This window comes from Aplidium turbinatum, chromosome 16 (genome assembly GCF_918807975.1).
Source record: "Aplidium turbinatum chromosome 16, kaAplTurb1.1, whole genome shotgun sequence".
Taxonomy (NCBI): domain Eukaryota; kingdom Metazoa; phylum Chordata; class Ascidiacea; order Aplousobranchia; family Polyclinidae; genus Aplidium; species Aplidium turbinatum.
Window position 1 is genome coordinate 8,034,699 of NC_137487.1, and position 16,712 is coordinate 8,051,410.

Sequence of the window (16,712 nt, forward strand, 5' to 3'; positions counted from 1 at the left end):
TCTGTTGTGTAGTGACAGTTTAAGTGGTGTAGGCGTTGCACCCCCTCGTTTTCGGTAGCCTCGGGCTAATTTTACAGGAATACACTGTTTGAAAAGAAGTTCAAGTGTGTGTTTCTTCGGTCATTATATACAGACGAACGGATTAGGGAACTTTATGTTAAAATTTTCCCAAGAAGAGATTATGGTTTACCGCTGTGACCAGTAGCCTACACTCATAGCAAAAGCGTAAGTTTCATTTCACAACGAATGATTACATGCTGCAGTTTGACAAAGATTCTCATCCCATCAGTTTGACAAAGATTAATGATCTCAAATTTCTCATGTGTTAACATAATTTCCTGTAAACTTTTGCGTGCATTCGCCTATCACGGTTCAAGCAATGTTAGCAAAGCAAACAACATAGTTGGAAATGCGATTTTGATAGACAAGAGATCTGTTGCACAAAACATACAATCGATGAATTTGTCAAATTAAACTGGATGCTGTTTCTAATGTGATCGACAGCAACGTGACAAACAAGAAAAATTTATCAATTGAAATAAAGAATCGGATAAGTTATTTTTTGCATTCCTGATTAAGGCTCTACTATACCAGAAACCATTTCATTTAGAGTAGCAATTTTGAAGTTCAATGTAGATTTGTTGCTTTATTTTATATGTGATGCAACTATATGTCGTTGAAGTTTAAACTAAAGATAGGCTATAGTTTCATTTAACAAGTGATACGCCAGCAATCCAGCATAGCACATACATTTCAGTTATTTGTGCATTACATTCGTAGACATCGAAAATAAACCAGGCTTAAACATTGTTCAGAGAAAGAAATTATATCTAAACTTGATTCTAAAATTTGAAATCACTTGTTTCAAGTTTTTGTGAGCATTTTAATTTCATTAACTACGCTGTTGCTGTTGTTGTTGTTTGGGGCTCTGAGGTTGATGGTTCATCATTGCTGGTGGGAAAGTGTCCGCGTAGAGAACAAACGAATGGAGCTTAGTTGTAGGCTATTGAGATCATCTCTTTTTTGTTTATGGTCTACTCTATGATGTAGTAAAGCAAGCAAAATCTAGGAAAGTGGAAAAAGAAGTGTATGGTGTCTGAGGGAAGCATAAGGTTCAAAGCACAACAGATGCTTTCCTGGTAAAAATCTAAACTTTTAATGATTTGTTTTCAGCTACAAGATGAAAGCTCTTATTATATGCTCCGTTTTCCACTTTTTTCTGGTTGTTGTTTTCGGGCAAGGTGATGACCTTTGTCTTCCATTGCGTCGTGGTGTCCTAGGCAACGATCCTGGTCATCCTGCTCCTGTCAATCAACAAGGACGTCCTGGAAAGATCGGACCAACAGGAGTAGCAGGACCTCCTGGATCAAAAGGAGAGAAGGGATCACCTAGTCGTTGTGAATGCGATCCAAATGAAGTAGAACAACTCCGAGAAGAAATGCGACCGTTGAAGGAATACTTAAGACTTGCTACCTCTCCAGCAAAAGGTGGGCTAATACTGTAACTATTGTTGTTGCAATACTTTACAATTAAACAGCATCAACTCAATTCATTAATTTACGACTCTTCCAAAACCTTTGACAACTAGGTAGCATTTTTGAAAAAACATAGTGTCGTAAATCCAACTCAGCCTTCGGAAATAGGGCCTTAAACATTTAAAAGAGAAATAATTTTGCTTAAAAATGAAACAACATAAAAACACGATTCAGAACAATAAACGGCAAACAAGAGACATTGTTGCATTTGCCAAACAATTTATTTACTCAACTTTTATCAAATAGTTTATTTGTTTATCCCCAAAGCATTTCTGAAGCTTTCTTAACTGCAAAATTTTCCAGGTACTTTGCCTATTCCGCAAGTTAACCATGAACTCGTGAGTTTCAAAAGTGTTTTCTGGTTTGCAAGAGTGCCAGACTATCCGTGTCCACGGTCGCAACATACAAAATAACGTTTGTTTTTCAACCTAGTTCATGTGTGTGGAGTTGGCATTAGAGATGGTCGCATACCCGATAGCGCATTTTCCGCTTCTTCTGAGTGGGACGACAATTATGCAGCGAGATATGCAAGATTGGATAGAACAACGGATCCTCGGGGATTCTGGCACATTGGAAGGGATCGTAAGCAAAGCATTTTCATAATCAAATTGATACTTTTTAACTCAGCTAACGTACGCCATTACTAGCTACTGATCTCCTAAAAATGTAGGGTAGAGTTTTTTAGAAGCAGCAAACACTTTAAAAAATTGTAAAAGCTACTTGTGGTCTACCAAGTTTGTCTACAAAGAAACGACTAAAAGAGAAGTTGGCTAAATAGAATTTGTCTGCCTACTCTGATAGCTAACCGAATGTTGACCAGACTTCTTAAACAAAGAAATCTATACTTGAAAGCCTTAAACAAATTACCCTTCATTCAATGGCACCTACTAGATGAAATATTTCATCGGCGACAACACTTTAAACAAATGGAACTTTCAATTTGATGACAAGGCCTGGGGCAGTGGTTATAAGCCTCTGCATGTAGGCTATGCAAAACTCCTACAGTAAAATCAAGTTTCTGAAAACAACGATTGCGGCAATCAAAAAAATCGATTAATAGCAATGTAAGGTTTAGAACAGAGCGATTTCACAAGAAATTTTATTTTATACGTGTTCAAGGGCGTTGTGTGATATTTCACAGAATCTGTACCTGGCCAATGGGTTCAAGTGGATTTACAAAAGCAAATACAAGTTGTTGGTGTTGTGACCCAAGGAAGGCCACCAGGTGACTCTCATGACCAGTGGCTCACGCAATACAAAATATCATATGGAAACTCACCGAATCAGTTGCAAACAATCGTGAATGAGTCAGGAGAGGACAAGGTGGAGTACGGTAGTTTGGCAGTTTTTTTTTCTAATTGTTACTGCTTACTAATTTGATTCTCAATATCAAGAGTTTTCAACCAGGTTGAAAGTTTTATCGATCAAAGGAGTAAATTTATTAACGAAAAATATGCAATGTTTAATTTATTCCTTATTGGTGTTTATTGAACAACACATAATGCCTTCCATGAAGTAAAACATCACACTTACTGCATGAAAAGCACGAAGGTTATGATTTTCAATGTTTTTAGGTCTTTCAAGGAAACATTGACAGAAATTCCTATGCCATCAACAAGTTTCCTCAGCCAATCACAGCTCGGTATTTTCGACTAACTGTAGTGCAAGTACACAGCCAAGCCGTACTTCGAATGGAATATCTCATTTGCTAAGATATCATGATTTCTAAAGTTATATTTGTGCCAAACCTCTTGACAAATAAAAAGACTTAATTAAACTAAAACTCCAATTATTTTTCAAATTTTCTTATATCGAATTGTACAATCGATTGTTTCGTGATTGCTCTAAGCATACTGTATATACAGTGATTCAACATTTAATAAGTACCTAATACATTCTACATTGCAATTCCAGCATGGAATAGTCAATGGTAAAGTAGCAGGTTATGACAGTGTAGTCTTCTCCTGAGACTTATCTAGTGATCTACAACCTACGCTCTTGCCAAATTAAGCATCAGCTCAACAGGCCCACTGTTTTCAAAATAACAAGCTAAATGCTCTCGAGAAAGATTGACAGTTGATTAAGTCCCAACTTTCTCAGGACATTAAGGAGATTTTGTTGCAAAGAAGAAAGCAAGAGAGAGTAGCTGATTCAGAGGGTACGTGGTCACGTTTCCTAAAAAAAAAGCAAGGAAAATCATACATTTTGTCTCCATTTTTTCCCCTCTAGCTTCGCTTGCTCAATCTTACTGAGCGCACATTAACTATCTTCGATATAGTACAAGCATGTTTCAAGTCAGTATCGGATTTTAAGGTCAAATTTGGTTTTTGTGCCTTTTAAACATTGTGAAAAAAAGTTAAACCCAAAATTTTTAAAAGTTCAACTTCAAATTGATGAATATTGGCAAACACAAAATGTGGGTCATAAAAAATCTTTTGTTGAACAAGAATCTCAGCAAAAAAGAAATCAAAAAGACAAGTTATGATTTTATGTGATAGGCAAACTCCCCAGACCTTCTACTACAGTACAACATTTACTTTTTTGGACTTCAACTTTTGGATGGCTATAGCCTACTCATTTACTGTTGAAGTTTTGCTTTATCGGATCTGTGGTGCCTCCCAAAAAATTTTTCTCAATGCACTCGTTTCAGAAACTGTGTCTCATGATCTAACAACAGTCTGTGACGCTGTTTCTGGTTTTTCCGACGTGGCGTTTCCTACAGATTATTGTGTCTACTCTCTGGCAGATGCATTGTCAAAATGGTTATGAAACTTATTCACATCAGGAGCTTTATTCTGATCGCCAGAAGCAGAAAACGTTACAGGCTGCGCCGCTTCAAAAATGGTGCCCTCTGGAATCAGGAGGCACTCCTAGTCTTCAGAAATTATATTTACAATCTACTACCCAAATCTGACACGTATGGAAATGCATATGCCTATAACCTGGCCATTCTGCACTGCTTTAAATTTTAATCTATAGAAAGAACTTTAAAAGAAGACAAGAAATCCTAGTCAAGATAATATCCCCCGGCTGCATCAATAGAAACTGGAAAAATGTAACAGCTGCATCTTATTTCAACGCTAGATAAAAGTGATCACCTTGGGCGAGCTTGTTGTTTTTCTTAGAACTAACGTACTTTGGGATATCACTTGACAGACAGGTTACGTGCATACTTTCACTATCTACACTCTACAGCAGGGGTCACCAACCTTTTTTGCATGCGGGCCACTTTGGTACTAAGGAGAGCTGTGGCAGGCCGCACTAATAAAATTTTAGGTAGGTTGACTCTTATGCTAGAAATGAACGCATTTCGTAACCAGTATCCAGCGTTACATGTTGTTACTATTTATCTTAGAATACCGCAGCAACAAAATTAGTCGAACAACGCTACTGCCAGGCCAAGCTCCTTTAACAACACTTTTGACTTCTTTTAACAATGTCTAATAAACGAGGCCACTTGTTTTGCGCACTTGTAGCGAGGCGAACGGTTTCATTAGAATATTCATCGCCAACAAGAGTGATGTTGTCACTTCGCTTCACAAAAGATATCTTGCAATTAACAGTTTCAGTAACCAAAGAAATGTTTGACACATCGCAATACTGGCAACAACAGTGACCTGCTATCTGCTAACATATCAGCGAAAAATAGGCTCCAATAACAGGGAGAAAGAAACTAGGCACCATGAAACAAACGCTTGTGAAAATCACCGAAAAAAACGTTTCTATCGTTACTCATGAACGGCGTTCCCTCTAAAAAAGCAATGAGTTGGTTTTTCATCCTGTTTGTGAGAGTCTATAAAACCGTCTTTCGTTTATTATAGACAACTGTCACTTGCGGTGCTTATCAGCGTGGCAAGAATTTGTTGATTAACAACATTTTGCAGTACCAAACTAAATATTTTCATAAGACAACCAGAAGTTGTCTTATGAAAATACAACCATAGGCCTAATACAACCACAAGTAATTCAACCAACACCTGTCTGAAGATATTTCATTTTCTTGATACAACCAGAAAATGTCTTTAAATTTATAAATAATATTTTGCCAATTCATTATAAATTGAGTTGGCACACCGACCTATTTTGCTAACAAAAACTTGCATAAAGGGAACATTGCTCGTGAAACATAATAACGGTGAAACGCACACTAGTGTTTACATAACACTTACAAACTTAAAATAAGCAACCCTATGCTCACAGATAATTTCGAAATTTAAAAACAGACGTTTCAATCAACCACTGGGACAGTGTGGCTGGACATCGCATTGGAATAACGTTAAGAGACCCCCACTTAGAACTATACAATCTGAATGGTCAGTCGGTGAAATCGTATGCAAAGCGAAAATATGGTTCCCGGAAAGTATTTTTTACCTTCATGCTCGTTGACTCCTCAAGAAAAGTATTTTTGGTTATACTTGTACGCTGATACTTTCCGCGGGCCGCAGCGATACAGCGTGGCGGGCCGCATGCGGCCCGCGGGCCGTCATTTGGTGACCCCTGCTCTACAGTATACTGAAGCTATTACGCAAAATGCTGACATCTCGTGTCGTTTTACTGAGGCGTTTGTCGAGCACAAGTTGGCGCACAGAAGCTGATAGCTCGAGCACGGCAAACTTGACTAATTCACTGCCCTAAGCATGATTTTCTGAGAGTGCCCTTGATTTTTATATTAATGTTAACGTTGTGGCCTATATCTGCAGCTTGACAGAATTATAATTGACAGAGTAATAATCTCACAAGAGTTATTTATCCCAGTGACCATCGCTCCTCCGAGCCTCCTTCTCAGCATTAGACTTTTTTGTATTTTGGGGGCCAGGATCACCTGGACCCTCATCCAGTAATGCAGCTCTGGTTGTGACTAACAAGCATTGAGTTTTTGCGACAACGTCAATTGTCAATCCTTGTACAGTAGGCTACATTAAAAACACACCATTATTGCTGTGGCAAAAGCTGACCCCATTAAAAGTTAACAGATTTGAAAATTTTTATTTCCAACAGGAATTTTAATACCATGGACTGTTTTTAAGAAATTTGTGCACTTAATAGCTTTTGTGATATTGAATTATGATTTATAGATTTTGATCAACACTTCTAACACCAAATCGCGATTACTTTTGTGCAAACAAATATAAAAAGTAGACCTATAATGATTGAGATTCAAACAAAACGGTTTTCTCTTTTAATGATAAAGGTGACGACAAAGGTATGTGGTAATGTGGTATATCATCTTTCAGTACCGGAATTAATCAGCAGTTATGCTTGACCAGTCGACCTCAGCTTATGATTCCTGAATGACACGCTTCAAGGCTAAGTAGACTAAGTGTCGTCACAGCAGCAAATTCGAACTCTCGTATGGTTTGGTTTGTTTTTAAATATTTACCTCAAATTTACAAAGCCTTTGATAGGTTATTTCTTGCAGTTTCGCATACTTGTAGAGGCTTTGAACCACTGACACAGGACCGGTCACCGAGATTGGTAGAGTAAAGTTTCTATAGTTGTTTTGAAGTGTTATTGTCTATGAGCCATTTCCTCCACCAGGTGCTGCTGAATAGAGAGCAGTCCTGAAATGCGTTGCTCAAGCGCACAACCCGAGAGTCGAACCAGCGCCGCTTATTTTGAATCGAGCGCTAAGCCACTGAGCGAATGTCAAATACCACAGACTTTACATTGTCACTTTGAACACTCATTTAGATGTTTCAAGTTCAAGCAATGATCGTGCAGCACATTTTACTTCTTTATGACAATATGACATGATCGCCATTGACAATGTTGGCTTGCAGCGGAGTTGATAGGCTACGCTACAGTCAGCTTTAGCAAGGAGGCTCGGATGAGATTTGTGTGGGATCCGTTCAGGTTATTTAAAGAGTGATCATTTACTTGATTATAAACACATGTTAAACTACACAGCTCTACTGTGACCAGCAATTCCATATAAAAGTTTACCTTAACCAAAACAGTTCACACCGACTTTCTGCAGAAAACTTAAATGTAGCGGTTTCTGCGCACTTCTTCTGTCACTCGTCTTCGAAATTGTGTAAGCTTGGCGAGGCCTGCGTGGTTATGAGCTGTTTCTAAATCAAACTTGGAAATCTAAAATAAAGTACAAATTTCCTTATTTGCTCTACGTGCTGGGAGAAGTTTAGACAAAAGTAAAACATCCTACTCTGAAGCCAGTGACAAACTAAGAGTTTACGCACCAGTTTTGATACTCTGGCAGGTTACGTCAAACACGTCATAAAAATGACACTGAGTTTGGCTGGGATTTTGCAATCGGCACGTGATAAATGTATTTGGGGAAACTTGCTATGGCTGAGCTTAAACTGTTATCCTTGAGAAATTCATAAGGAAACTCATACCCGCGATGTATGCAACTCTATACAGGAAAAACCTTGCGTTGCTACGATTAAAAAGTTTTCTTTCTTGCTAGTAGGCTACTTCTGACCGTGTTTCATAAAGTATCTTAAAACTTTTGGTAGCGCATAAAAAAAATTTGGGTGGACCGTCGTATAAACACGTCAAATACAACATGATTTACTCGTCGATGGTTAAAGTCGAGAATTTTGCAACAAAATCTAGTTTATTTCGCAATATAGTTTAATCATCGGTCAAGAAATCACCTTAAAATTCTATTGTCACGATTGTTATAAAGCAAAGCATTGCAAATACAAAGAACAAATGCAATAAAATGTTGATGTTAAACAACAGAGATCTCAGTTTTTTCATCTGCTGCTGAGGCATTGTGGAGTTTTCTTATATGCTTTTTCAAGTCAAAATTTCTGCAAAAACCTTTTCCGCATTTATTGCAAATATACGGCTTGGTAGCTTGGTGAGTGTGCATATGAAAGCTCAAATTGTACACCTGAATGAAATAAATGATTATGTCACAACTCTTCGGTATTTTTAATTCAGTATGTTGCACTCAACAAGCATATACGTCTATCAAAGATCTAAGAACACACATTAAAGTTATGCTAAAAGCGAAACATTTTAAACCTAGTTTTTCTATTGTTTCTTTCAATGAATCTTATTGTATTTTTTTATATTAACATTGAAACCAAATAAAAAGAATTTGTTGACTCTGAAAGTAAATACATTTATAAATATACAGTGTTGCGCTTTAAACATAATCTATAAGCGGTCAACAAACGTTGTTTTTTTATCTTTTAAACACGAAGAGTAGGCTTACTTACTACTTTATTAGCAACGTAATAACTTTTTGAAAATCATGCCATGATAAGAACGATTATTTTTTTAATGACTAAACCTTTCAATAAGCAATGACATGAAACTAATAGTTGTCCAATCTAAGCCCTGTGATACATTGGCAACTACGTGAACTCTTTCATTTTTTCCATAAATTTCTTACCTGATGAAAGGCTTTGCTACAGATTGTGCACTTGTATTGCTTTTCGCTGTTGTGCGTCAATCGATGGTTTTTGTAATTTCCTTTTTGGTGGAAACCCTTCCCGCACACTTCGCACGTGTACGGACGGACACCAGTGTGGATACGCATATGTGTGTTGAGTGTTGAGCTTCTGTTAAACGCTTTCTTGCACACTTTGCATTTGTGAGGCTTCTCCTAAACAAAGCAAGAAATTTTTTTAAGCTTTTTACAATTGATGAAAAGTTGGAAGTAGCAGGTTAGACATTTTGAAAAACACCAGGCCATGTTTTTTAACTGAAATCACTCATTTAAAATAACAATGCAAACTCAAGGAAACCCAACAATGCGTATAACTTACATTTTCAAAGATAACGAAAAACAAATGAAAAACATTTTCTGATACTAATGGTAATTACAAGAATCTTAAATATGTAAAAACAGTGATACAACAGGATCTTTCAATTATTGATTTATTTAGTTTTAGTTTTCATTATTCTAAGGCACGGCTAATGGAATTTTCCGAACAAAAAGTAACATGTGGTTTGTGTTTGAAAAACTATTGTTAAATGTTTGTGTTTAGTTAGAACATAATTGAAGAGTCCAGGTGCATAACGATCAAACTCCATTATGTGTGATTTTTAAATTTGATCATCTCCCGTTGTGTTAATATTGAAAGTTTTATGTAGAAGTTTTTTTTGGGGGCAAAACGATCAATATTTCTCAAAAAAAGGCTTTAAAATAACGGGGTTCAGCCACAAAACGATCAATCTCAAACTTAATTTTCAGTTTACTCGAAAAGTTGGTTTTGGCAGTTTGATCGTTTTGCACCTGGACTCTTCAATTAGAAATGTATGCTTCGAATATTGAAATCATCCTCAATTGAAACTATATTTAGTTTAAAACAACAGCCACAAAAACGTGAAAGTAATTTATATCGCTACCTGGGTGTGAATAATTTTGTGCCTGCACAAAGTGCTGGCTTGTCTGAAGCCTTTCCCGCAGACCTTGCAAAGAAACGGTCTTGCTCCAGTGTGAACAGGCATATGTCTCGTCAGGTTGTATTGTGCTTTGAAAACTTTTCCACAAATCTGAAAAGGGGATGTCATATTTATGGATCAGTTGAAGAGGGCCTACTTATTTGATTGTTATCATTATATTTTTTATTTTTTTCAAAAACTTAACCGGTTGGTGTATAACAGCAAGCTTGTCAAGTTGGTTTGAGTTATCGAAAACAGGAAAAATATATTTACATTCAAATATTAATCGCTTAACCTCAACAATCAACATTAGACTTTAAAAGACTAATAAAGCAACGTTTTCCAAAAATTAAGCTATGAACCTTAATTAATAAAAAGAAAAAACTGCATTCATGATCGTTTTATTTGGCAAAAATGATTGCTTGCCCCAAGTAATCAAATAATTTAATTAAAATAAAACGAAAAAACGTTGCATTTCCTTACGTTGCACTTATGATGAGATAACTTCTTTGTTGGGTGATAGAAAGCTTGGTTTAAGTACAAGAACTTCTTGGGTTCATGCGCTTTTTGGCTGGATTTTGTTAAGCTGTTGTCACCGATTCGAGTCTGATTATTGTCACTAGCGCTTCCGCTAGACGGTGCAAAATACCAGCTGCTTGAACCGGTTGAGCTTCCATTCGGTGAAGCAATATGGCGGATCTCGCTCGTTGGAGACGTCGCCGACTCTGGAGAGGTAATTTCTGGAGTAAACGAATCGACAAAGTTGTGGGGATTTTTTGAATTCAAAAGTCGTTCTTTCGTTCGTTGGCCTTGCAGAACATTTTCGTTGAGCTTATGTCTTTTTCCGTAAAAGTGATGATGATTTGATGTTGACCGTCTCATGCGATGCTGAGAAAATGGAAGTACATTGCGTGAATTAAATGCATTAAACGAATTTTTCGGTATGTGCTCGAAAGATGCATTAAGAGCTTTTTGATTTTCAATTAATGTTCTTAAATTGAAAGGTGGCAACGCGGAATAAGCTGTCGAACTTGGAAGTTTCGAATATGCAGTTGTTGCATTGTTATCAACTCTAGGTCTTGAACGAAAGTGAGACAACAGATTATCCATGTGTTGACGGCAGTGAAGACAATTTTGAATCTCTTCCATTTGATCGTTATGTTCGTGATCTGCAGGTGCCCATGAAAAGCAAGCTTTGCGGTTAAACATTTCTGGAACATCGGCAATTGGAAGGCGCGATGACCAAAATGGGAAGCCAGAATTTCCTGCAGAATATCCGCTTCCCTTCGATATATTTTGTATCGGCGGCAACATCCACGGGGACATTAAACTGGAAAAGCCTGATTTTTGAAAAAAGGGCATAGTTGGTTTCGGAAATCTTTGCCAAGCATTTTCTGCGTTAAGCATCCCATCGATCGACAAGGGGTGAGTTGGAACGCTATGGTGCCGAGCCAATTTCGACAGATTTGAATACGCTTCTGGTTTCATCAAAAACTCAAGATCCTTCTTCCCGTTCGTAAATGAACTCTAAAAAAACAAAAATATAAATAAGTTTGCGTAGCCTGCGACAAGGTCAAGCATGGCAACGATCAAGAACTATTACAAACAATATGGCATTGAAAAAAATTGAACAACAAGCATTCAAAGGACAGCAGTTTTGATTTTTTTTTTGGAATACTGTAGCAAGACGATGGCTACTCATGACTTATGTAGCAGTATAGGCTACTTCTTGCTAAAGCTTCTTTTGTTTGGTTTAATTTCAGTCTGGGTAAATTTGCACTCAGTTAAAAGTTATTTAATATAAAATAACGAGACTGACAACCCAATCATCATACCAGCTCCTTTTCACATTGATTTATCCTCTGCAGACAAACGTCATGCCTCAATGATAAAACTGGAACTTCATGGATTCTATGTAGATTTCATGCGCAAGTTTCACGTCTGACAGAGAAACATCAATTCCCAGAATCACAACGATAATGAATCAAATAAATTTACAGCAATTTGTTCGTGTTCAGAAATAACTAACTTTTTGTGCAGTTAGAAATTAATTAAGCGACACAGAACAACAATCTAATCAAGATGTCCGGTCGTTCTTGCATCACACTTCATTTTACAGTTTTATTTGATACCTCGCATTCTGAAATAAAGATTTCAATAATTTTCAACAAATTTCTATCCTAAAACGCTTTACTTGGTTAGAACCACGTTGGTCAATTCGCAATCACTAAAAGGTTTCAACTTTTTTAACATAAATAAATTACTTGTTACTTTACTTGCAAGTTTTCCTTCAAAATTGAATTGTGTTTAAAATTAACAACTCAAATATGGCAGTACGGTACCTTTGAAATTAATTTTATTATTCATAGAAACCTCTTTTTTTAATTTGTAACATTGCAAAGATTTAAGAGAATTAATTTCTTTTAAAAAATTGGATTTAATTTACTATATTTAGAAGAACATTTTACTTTATATCAACAGGGAGGATTAATTATTATTGGCCAGATATTCCACACGAATATAACGGTGTCTATTGACACTGCAATAATAAATATCACTTTTTATGAATGATAACAGCCTGTTGTTAAAAACACGTAACAAATGTACGGATGAAATATATGAAGACTTGTGCTGTTCAGTTTCAACAGAATTTGTTTAAACAGAATTGAATTGCAACATAACTAGCTTTTTTATTGACAGTTTTATTAGAAGTTAACTTCCTGACAAGGGTTCCATAAAAGTAGGATAAACGTCTATTTTACTTTTTCATAATTTTGTTTTAGTTTGAAAATCATGTTCAACCTCAAAATGTAACTAGGTTGGATAAGTCTGTGATGCCGCATAAAACGCTTGCTATTATATGAAAGTTGATGTACTGTAGGCTATATCCCACAGTATATTCTAGACTAGATACAAGATAAAAATTTCCACTGTAAGAAAAGGTCATTTTTGGCATTGAAGATTCAACCTTAAAAGTGAACTCATGATACAAAATGGTCTAAAAATTATATATATCACTAAGACCAAGTGATCAAAATCGAACAAAAGAAAATAAAAGTCTTCGTTTTGCACTCTATTTATAAATTATCAAACTGCAAAATGGAAATAAAATTACCGAGTCCAATTGCGAGTTTATATTGTGGTCTAGCCACAAAGATCTGGTCCACATCTTATTAGGCGATGGTGGAAAGGGTCTTGAAAATGCTGATTGTCCGTCAAGGATATTCTGATCTTTCTTAGATGACTGTGACAGAATATTGTCAATATTAAACGACGATTTATTATGCATCCTATAATCTGCAAAAAAATGATTATTTTAAAACAATGTCTCCAGAAGAAAGTTGTTTGCAATTTATGATAAACTTTTGACAGTAATTTCTCTTTTACAAAACATTTCTTGGTCATCCATTAAATCTCAATGCCACGATACCTCAACAACATGTTGCTGAAGATCAGTCGGTAAAGAGAGTTTGTAACTGCCAAATAACCTTCCATTCGGTCCAATCATCATAATTAAGTGTTTCATTGGAACAAAACTATTGAGATATTTAAGGTCCAGAAGAAAGCACCTGTCCTAGTCAACAATTTGCTTTGAAGCTACTTCAGTTTCTTGCCTTTGTCCTGGTCATCACTCTCTAAAATCGCTGTAAAGTCATAGCTCACATCTTAGAGGTGAAGACAGACCAACAAAATTGACAGCAAAATTTTTGTTCTTATGTCGTTGCAATGTTGACTTTAGAGAGTTTATATCCATACGCTAAGCATTGAAGTTTTGTTCATTATCTTACCAAACGTCATGAACCGAGACTTTCATAAAGACTTTCTATTTATCTCTTTAATTTTAATACAAATAAATTAAACTTTATGGAAAATTCAAAGGTTTTTGACTTTACTGCCGCGTGGTTATGCTCCTGAGTATATGACTGTTTGCACTTAAATGTAACACAGGCTGTTTAGGAAATATATAAGTGAAAGCAATTATTCGAATTTCTTTTTTCTTCTTTTCACAATTTTAACAACAAATAAGATGGCACACTTTTGCTGTTTAATATTTTTTATTTTCTTTTTTCATCAGTTTTGTAAAAGTCAATATCAGCAGGATATCATCAATAAAAAACTGTGCCCGCCCAAGACATTTATAAGAAGTGTGTCAATATTCAAGCAGAATAACTGTACTTTTTATATATTTTTTAAGTTAATTTCTTTCATGTAGGTCTTTATGCACAATCAAATTGAAAAAAAATGAAACTGACTTACTGGTCATGCAAATATATTAAACCTATAATAGTAAATTCTCTTATTAATTACTTTCAAGCAGCAATATCATATTCCACAAAGAAACTAAATTCAAAAGGCATTCTTTCTCTATTTAAAAACCAGAGTAATTGTTCAGATATGTCCAAAAACCATAAAAAAAGTGATGTCAATTTAACCGATTGAGATTTTTCGTATGAAACAAGTTTAGAATTTATATAAACTTCATTCGATTAAAAGACTAAGTTTCGCTTTTAACAACATGCTTGTTATAAACTTTGGCAATGTAGATATAAACTACCTGTTTTAGCCTGGTGCTGCTAAAACAGGTCAGGCTAAAATAGGTCTTTTGTATCTACATCTGTGAAGTATTCATCCAATCAGTTGTCAACCATTTTTAACAAGTGATTGCATTACCACTACTTTACAGCTGTGAGATGTCTTGCAGTACCTAAATGAAGCAAAGTAGGCCTATTGCTCTTTCAATTCAAAGTAACTCCTCCGATCTAAATCTCCTTGAATCTACTGCAAAGCTCTTAACAGGATGAAGTTACTGTCGAATTTAATCCTCCTTCTAGCTACAAGGCCACCTGAAGTTAGAAAAATCGTCAAAGGATCTCATCAGATGGAAAAGTCTATTGACAACGCCTCTCCAACTGTTATTGAACTTTCAAACCGTCAACCTCGGTGACTATACTTTTGTGGTGCTTCAAGATGTCGGCTGCACTGTAGACTTTCTGGAGCGGCTGAATTCAAAGCTTCTAAATTTAAGTAAATTATATTAAAATTTAGATTGAATGGAAACACTTAAAAAATACTTGAATATTTTTCTTTCACCTTTTGCTGTTGGGGCTTTTAAAGATGTCTAATAGGACCACTCATGCAATTGTCTGCATCCACAAAATGATTAATGACTATCTTCTTAAAACTTTCTATCAAGTTCAACCTTTCTACAATAGAAGACTAAATAAAAATTTCCATTTATGAAGTACTGTTTTTCCAACGTTGATACAACATACCAAGTGTCCAAATGCTTCTCTTTGAAATTGCTTCCTTCTTGCAAAGTGCGATTACGATGTGAAGAGAATTACGTGTTTGATAAAATCGCTTAGAAAACAAAGTTTGAACTTGCGAGACGACCTCGGGCCACCCATGAAGATTCGCCTGCCGAAAAACGCTCTATTGCGGCGTGAATTAAAATTCTGATTCGATATGAAAATAGATTGAAAGAAAATTAGCGTAGATTATTTCTCTTTTAGCGAAGCTTTGCCTTTAACTTTGAAGTAAGGTAGAAAGTATTCAACAAACGTTGGCAAATGCAGATAAATGTTGCCAAAACAAACGAGAATGGTTTTGTGATCTTGCACCCTTGAAGCTTGGTTATCCTGAAACATGTGCAATCAATTGGTTTAGACAATAGACAACACAATACATGGCAGATTCACGTATAGTTGTAACATGGTGTACCGGGTGCACTCTGTACAATTTAAAAAAACATTGACCCTAAAATAACCAATAAACACGTCTTCAACTATGTCTAGATTTACAGTAAGTTTTTATACAAAAAAGAACAGCAAAATGCAATCTATTTAATCAAAACCGGTCTAAAGCGTTCAAACTGTGCATTTGTGCGTGGTTTCAAAAAATTACGTTGAAGACAAAATGGAATCTTTCTCATATCATCAATCATTGTATTTTATGCTGTTCCAAATCCACAGTAAGCTACTTTTTCTCTTCAAAATTACTAAACAAACTAAACAAGTGAATTTGAACAAGGTTCAGGTTTCTAATCGAAATTCCAATCATTAAAACTTAGAGACCTTTATTTTTTTCCCTAAAGGTTGAGCTTGTAGCATTGTTGTTCGGTTGTTGTAGTCTACTGATGGTTAACTAAGAAATCGAGTTTTTATATTTAGCATCACAAAAATCGAAAATTATTCAGCAAAATGTGTTGTGTTCTTTCCTCAAATGTAGAAACAATTCTTTGTCTCCGTATTCATTTGATTGAAATTTTGACACAAAAGAAAATAAAAAAGTTTTCTTTTGTGTCAAAATCGCCTGCATGGTCTTAATCAATTTGTTTTAAAGAATATTTTTCGGTGGTAGGTTATGGGAGCAAGCGAACCTAGTAGCGCTGACAGAGGGGCCAAGGGGTACTTTTGTACCCGGGATGACTTTAGGGGCTCCAAGGGGCCTGGAAACTTGAAGAAACCACCGGGTTTTCTTTGGGTATAGTCCGTTTTTTTAGAAGTGTGTTGATGTGGGTTTCAAGGATCCCCTTGATACTGAGCTCAAGTTATTCTCTCAACAGCCCTGATCAAACCACTTAATTATTGGATTTGAGCTTACGTCACTACGTGCGTGCGCAGGTAAAAAACGCCGAAGAGTTAACTGTCAAAGCAAAAACATTTTTTTTAAATCCGATCAAATTGACTTATCCCAGCCAGTAGATAAGCAAACCACACTATAGCATAAGTGTAAACAAAAGACAATGTGCATCAAGACCACACAAGGAGACCATTTCCACACTACTGCCAACAACTTGTAAGCTTAAAGCCCACA

The 16,712-nt window shown here is 35.9% G+C and overlaps 2 protein-coding genes across 2 annotated transcripts; one reads left to right on the forward strand and one right to left on the reverse strand.

Moving 5' to 3' along the window:
- Positions 1-1,180: 1,180 nt before the first annotated feature.
- On the forward strand, positions 1,181-3,437 carry LOC145785897 (lactadherin-like). The gene is made up of 4 exons (XM_082597594.1): positions 1,181-1,487; positions 1,968-2,117; positions 2,677-2,858; positions 3,110-3,437. The coding sequence occupies exons 1-4, from the start codon at positions 1,181-1,183 to the stop codon at positions 3,245-3,247; spliced, it is 777 nt and encodes a 258-aa protein (XP_082453720.1). The 3' UTR covers positions 3,248-3,437.
- A 4,715-nt stretch (positions 3,438-8,152) lies between these two features.
- Positions 8,153-11,057, reverse strand: LOC145785965 (uncharacterized). The gene is made up of 4 exons (XM_082597657.1): positions 10,380-11,057; positions 9,861-10,007; positions 8,902-9,114; positions 8,153-8,394 (listed from the first exon to the last, which is right to left on the reverse strand). Exons 1-4 carry the CDS (start codon positions 11,043-11,045, stop codon positions 8,230-8,232), a joined length of 1,191 nt encoding a protein of 396 aa, XP_082453783.1. The 5' UTR covers positions 11,046-11,057; the 3' UTR covers positions 8,153-8,229.
- Positions 11,058-16,712: the final 5,655 nt, after the last annotated feature.

Coding starts and splice junctions, on each gene's coding strand:
- LOC145785897 (XM_082597594.1), top strand. CDS start 1,181: ATGAAAGCTCTTATTATATGCTCCGTTTTCCACTTTTTTCTGGTTGTT. Junction 1,488..1,967: donor TGCTACCTCTCCAGCAAAAG/GTGGGCTAATAC, acceptor TTTTCAACCTAG/TTCATGTGTGTGGAGTTGGC. Junction 2,118..2,676: donor CTGGCACATTGGAAGGGATC/GTAAGCAAAGCA, acceptor GATATTTCACAG/AATCTGTACCTGGCCAATGG.
- LOC145785965 (XM_082597657.1), bottom strand. CDS start 11,045: ATGGAAGAGATTCAAAATTGTCTTCACTGCCGTCAACACATGGATAAT. Junction 10,008..10,379: donor TATCTCATCATAAGTGCAAC/GTAAGGAAATGC, acceptor TCCCCTTTTCAG/ATTTGTGGAAAAGTTTTCAA. Junction 9,115..9,860: donor ACAAAATTATTCACACCCAG/GTAGCGATATAA, acceptor TGCTTTGTTTAG/GAGAAGCCTCACAAATGCAA.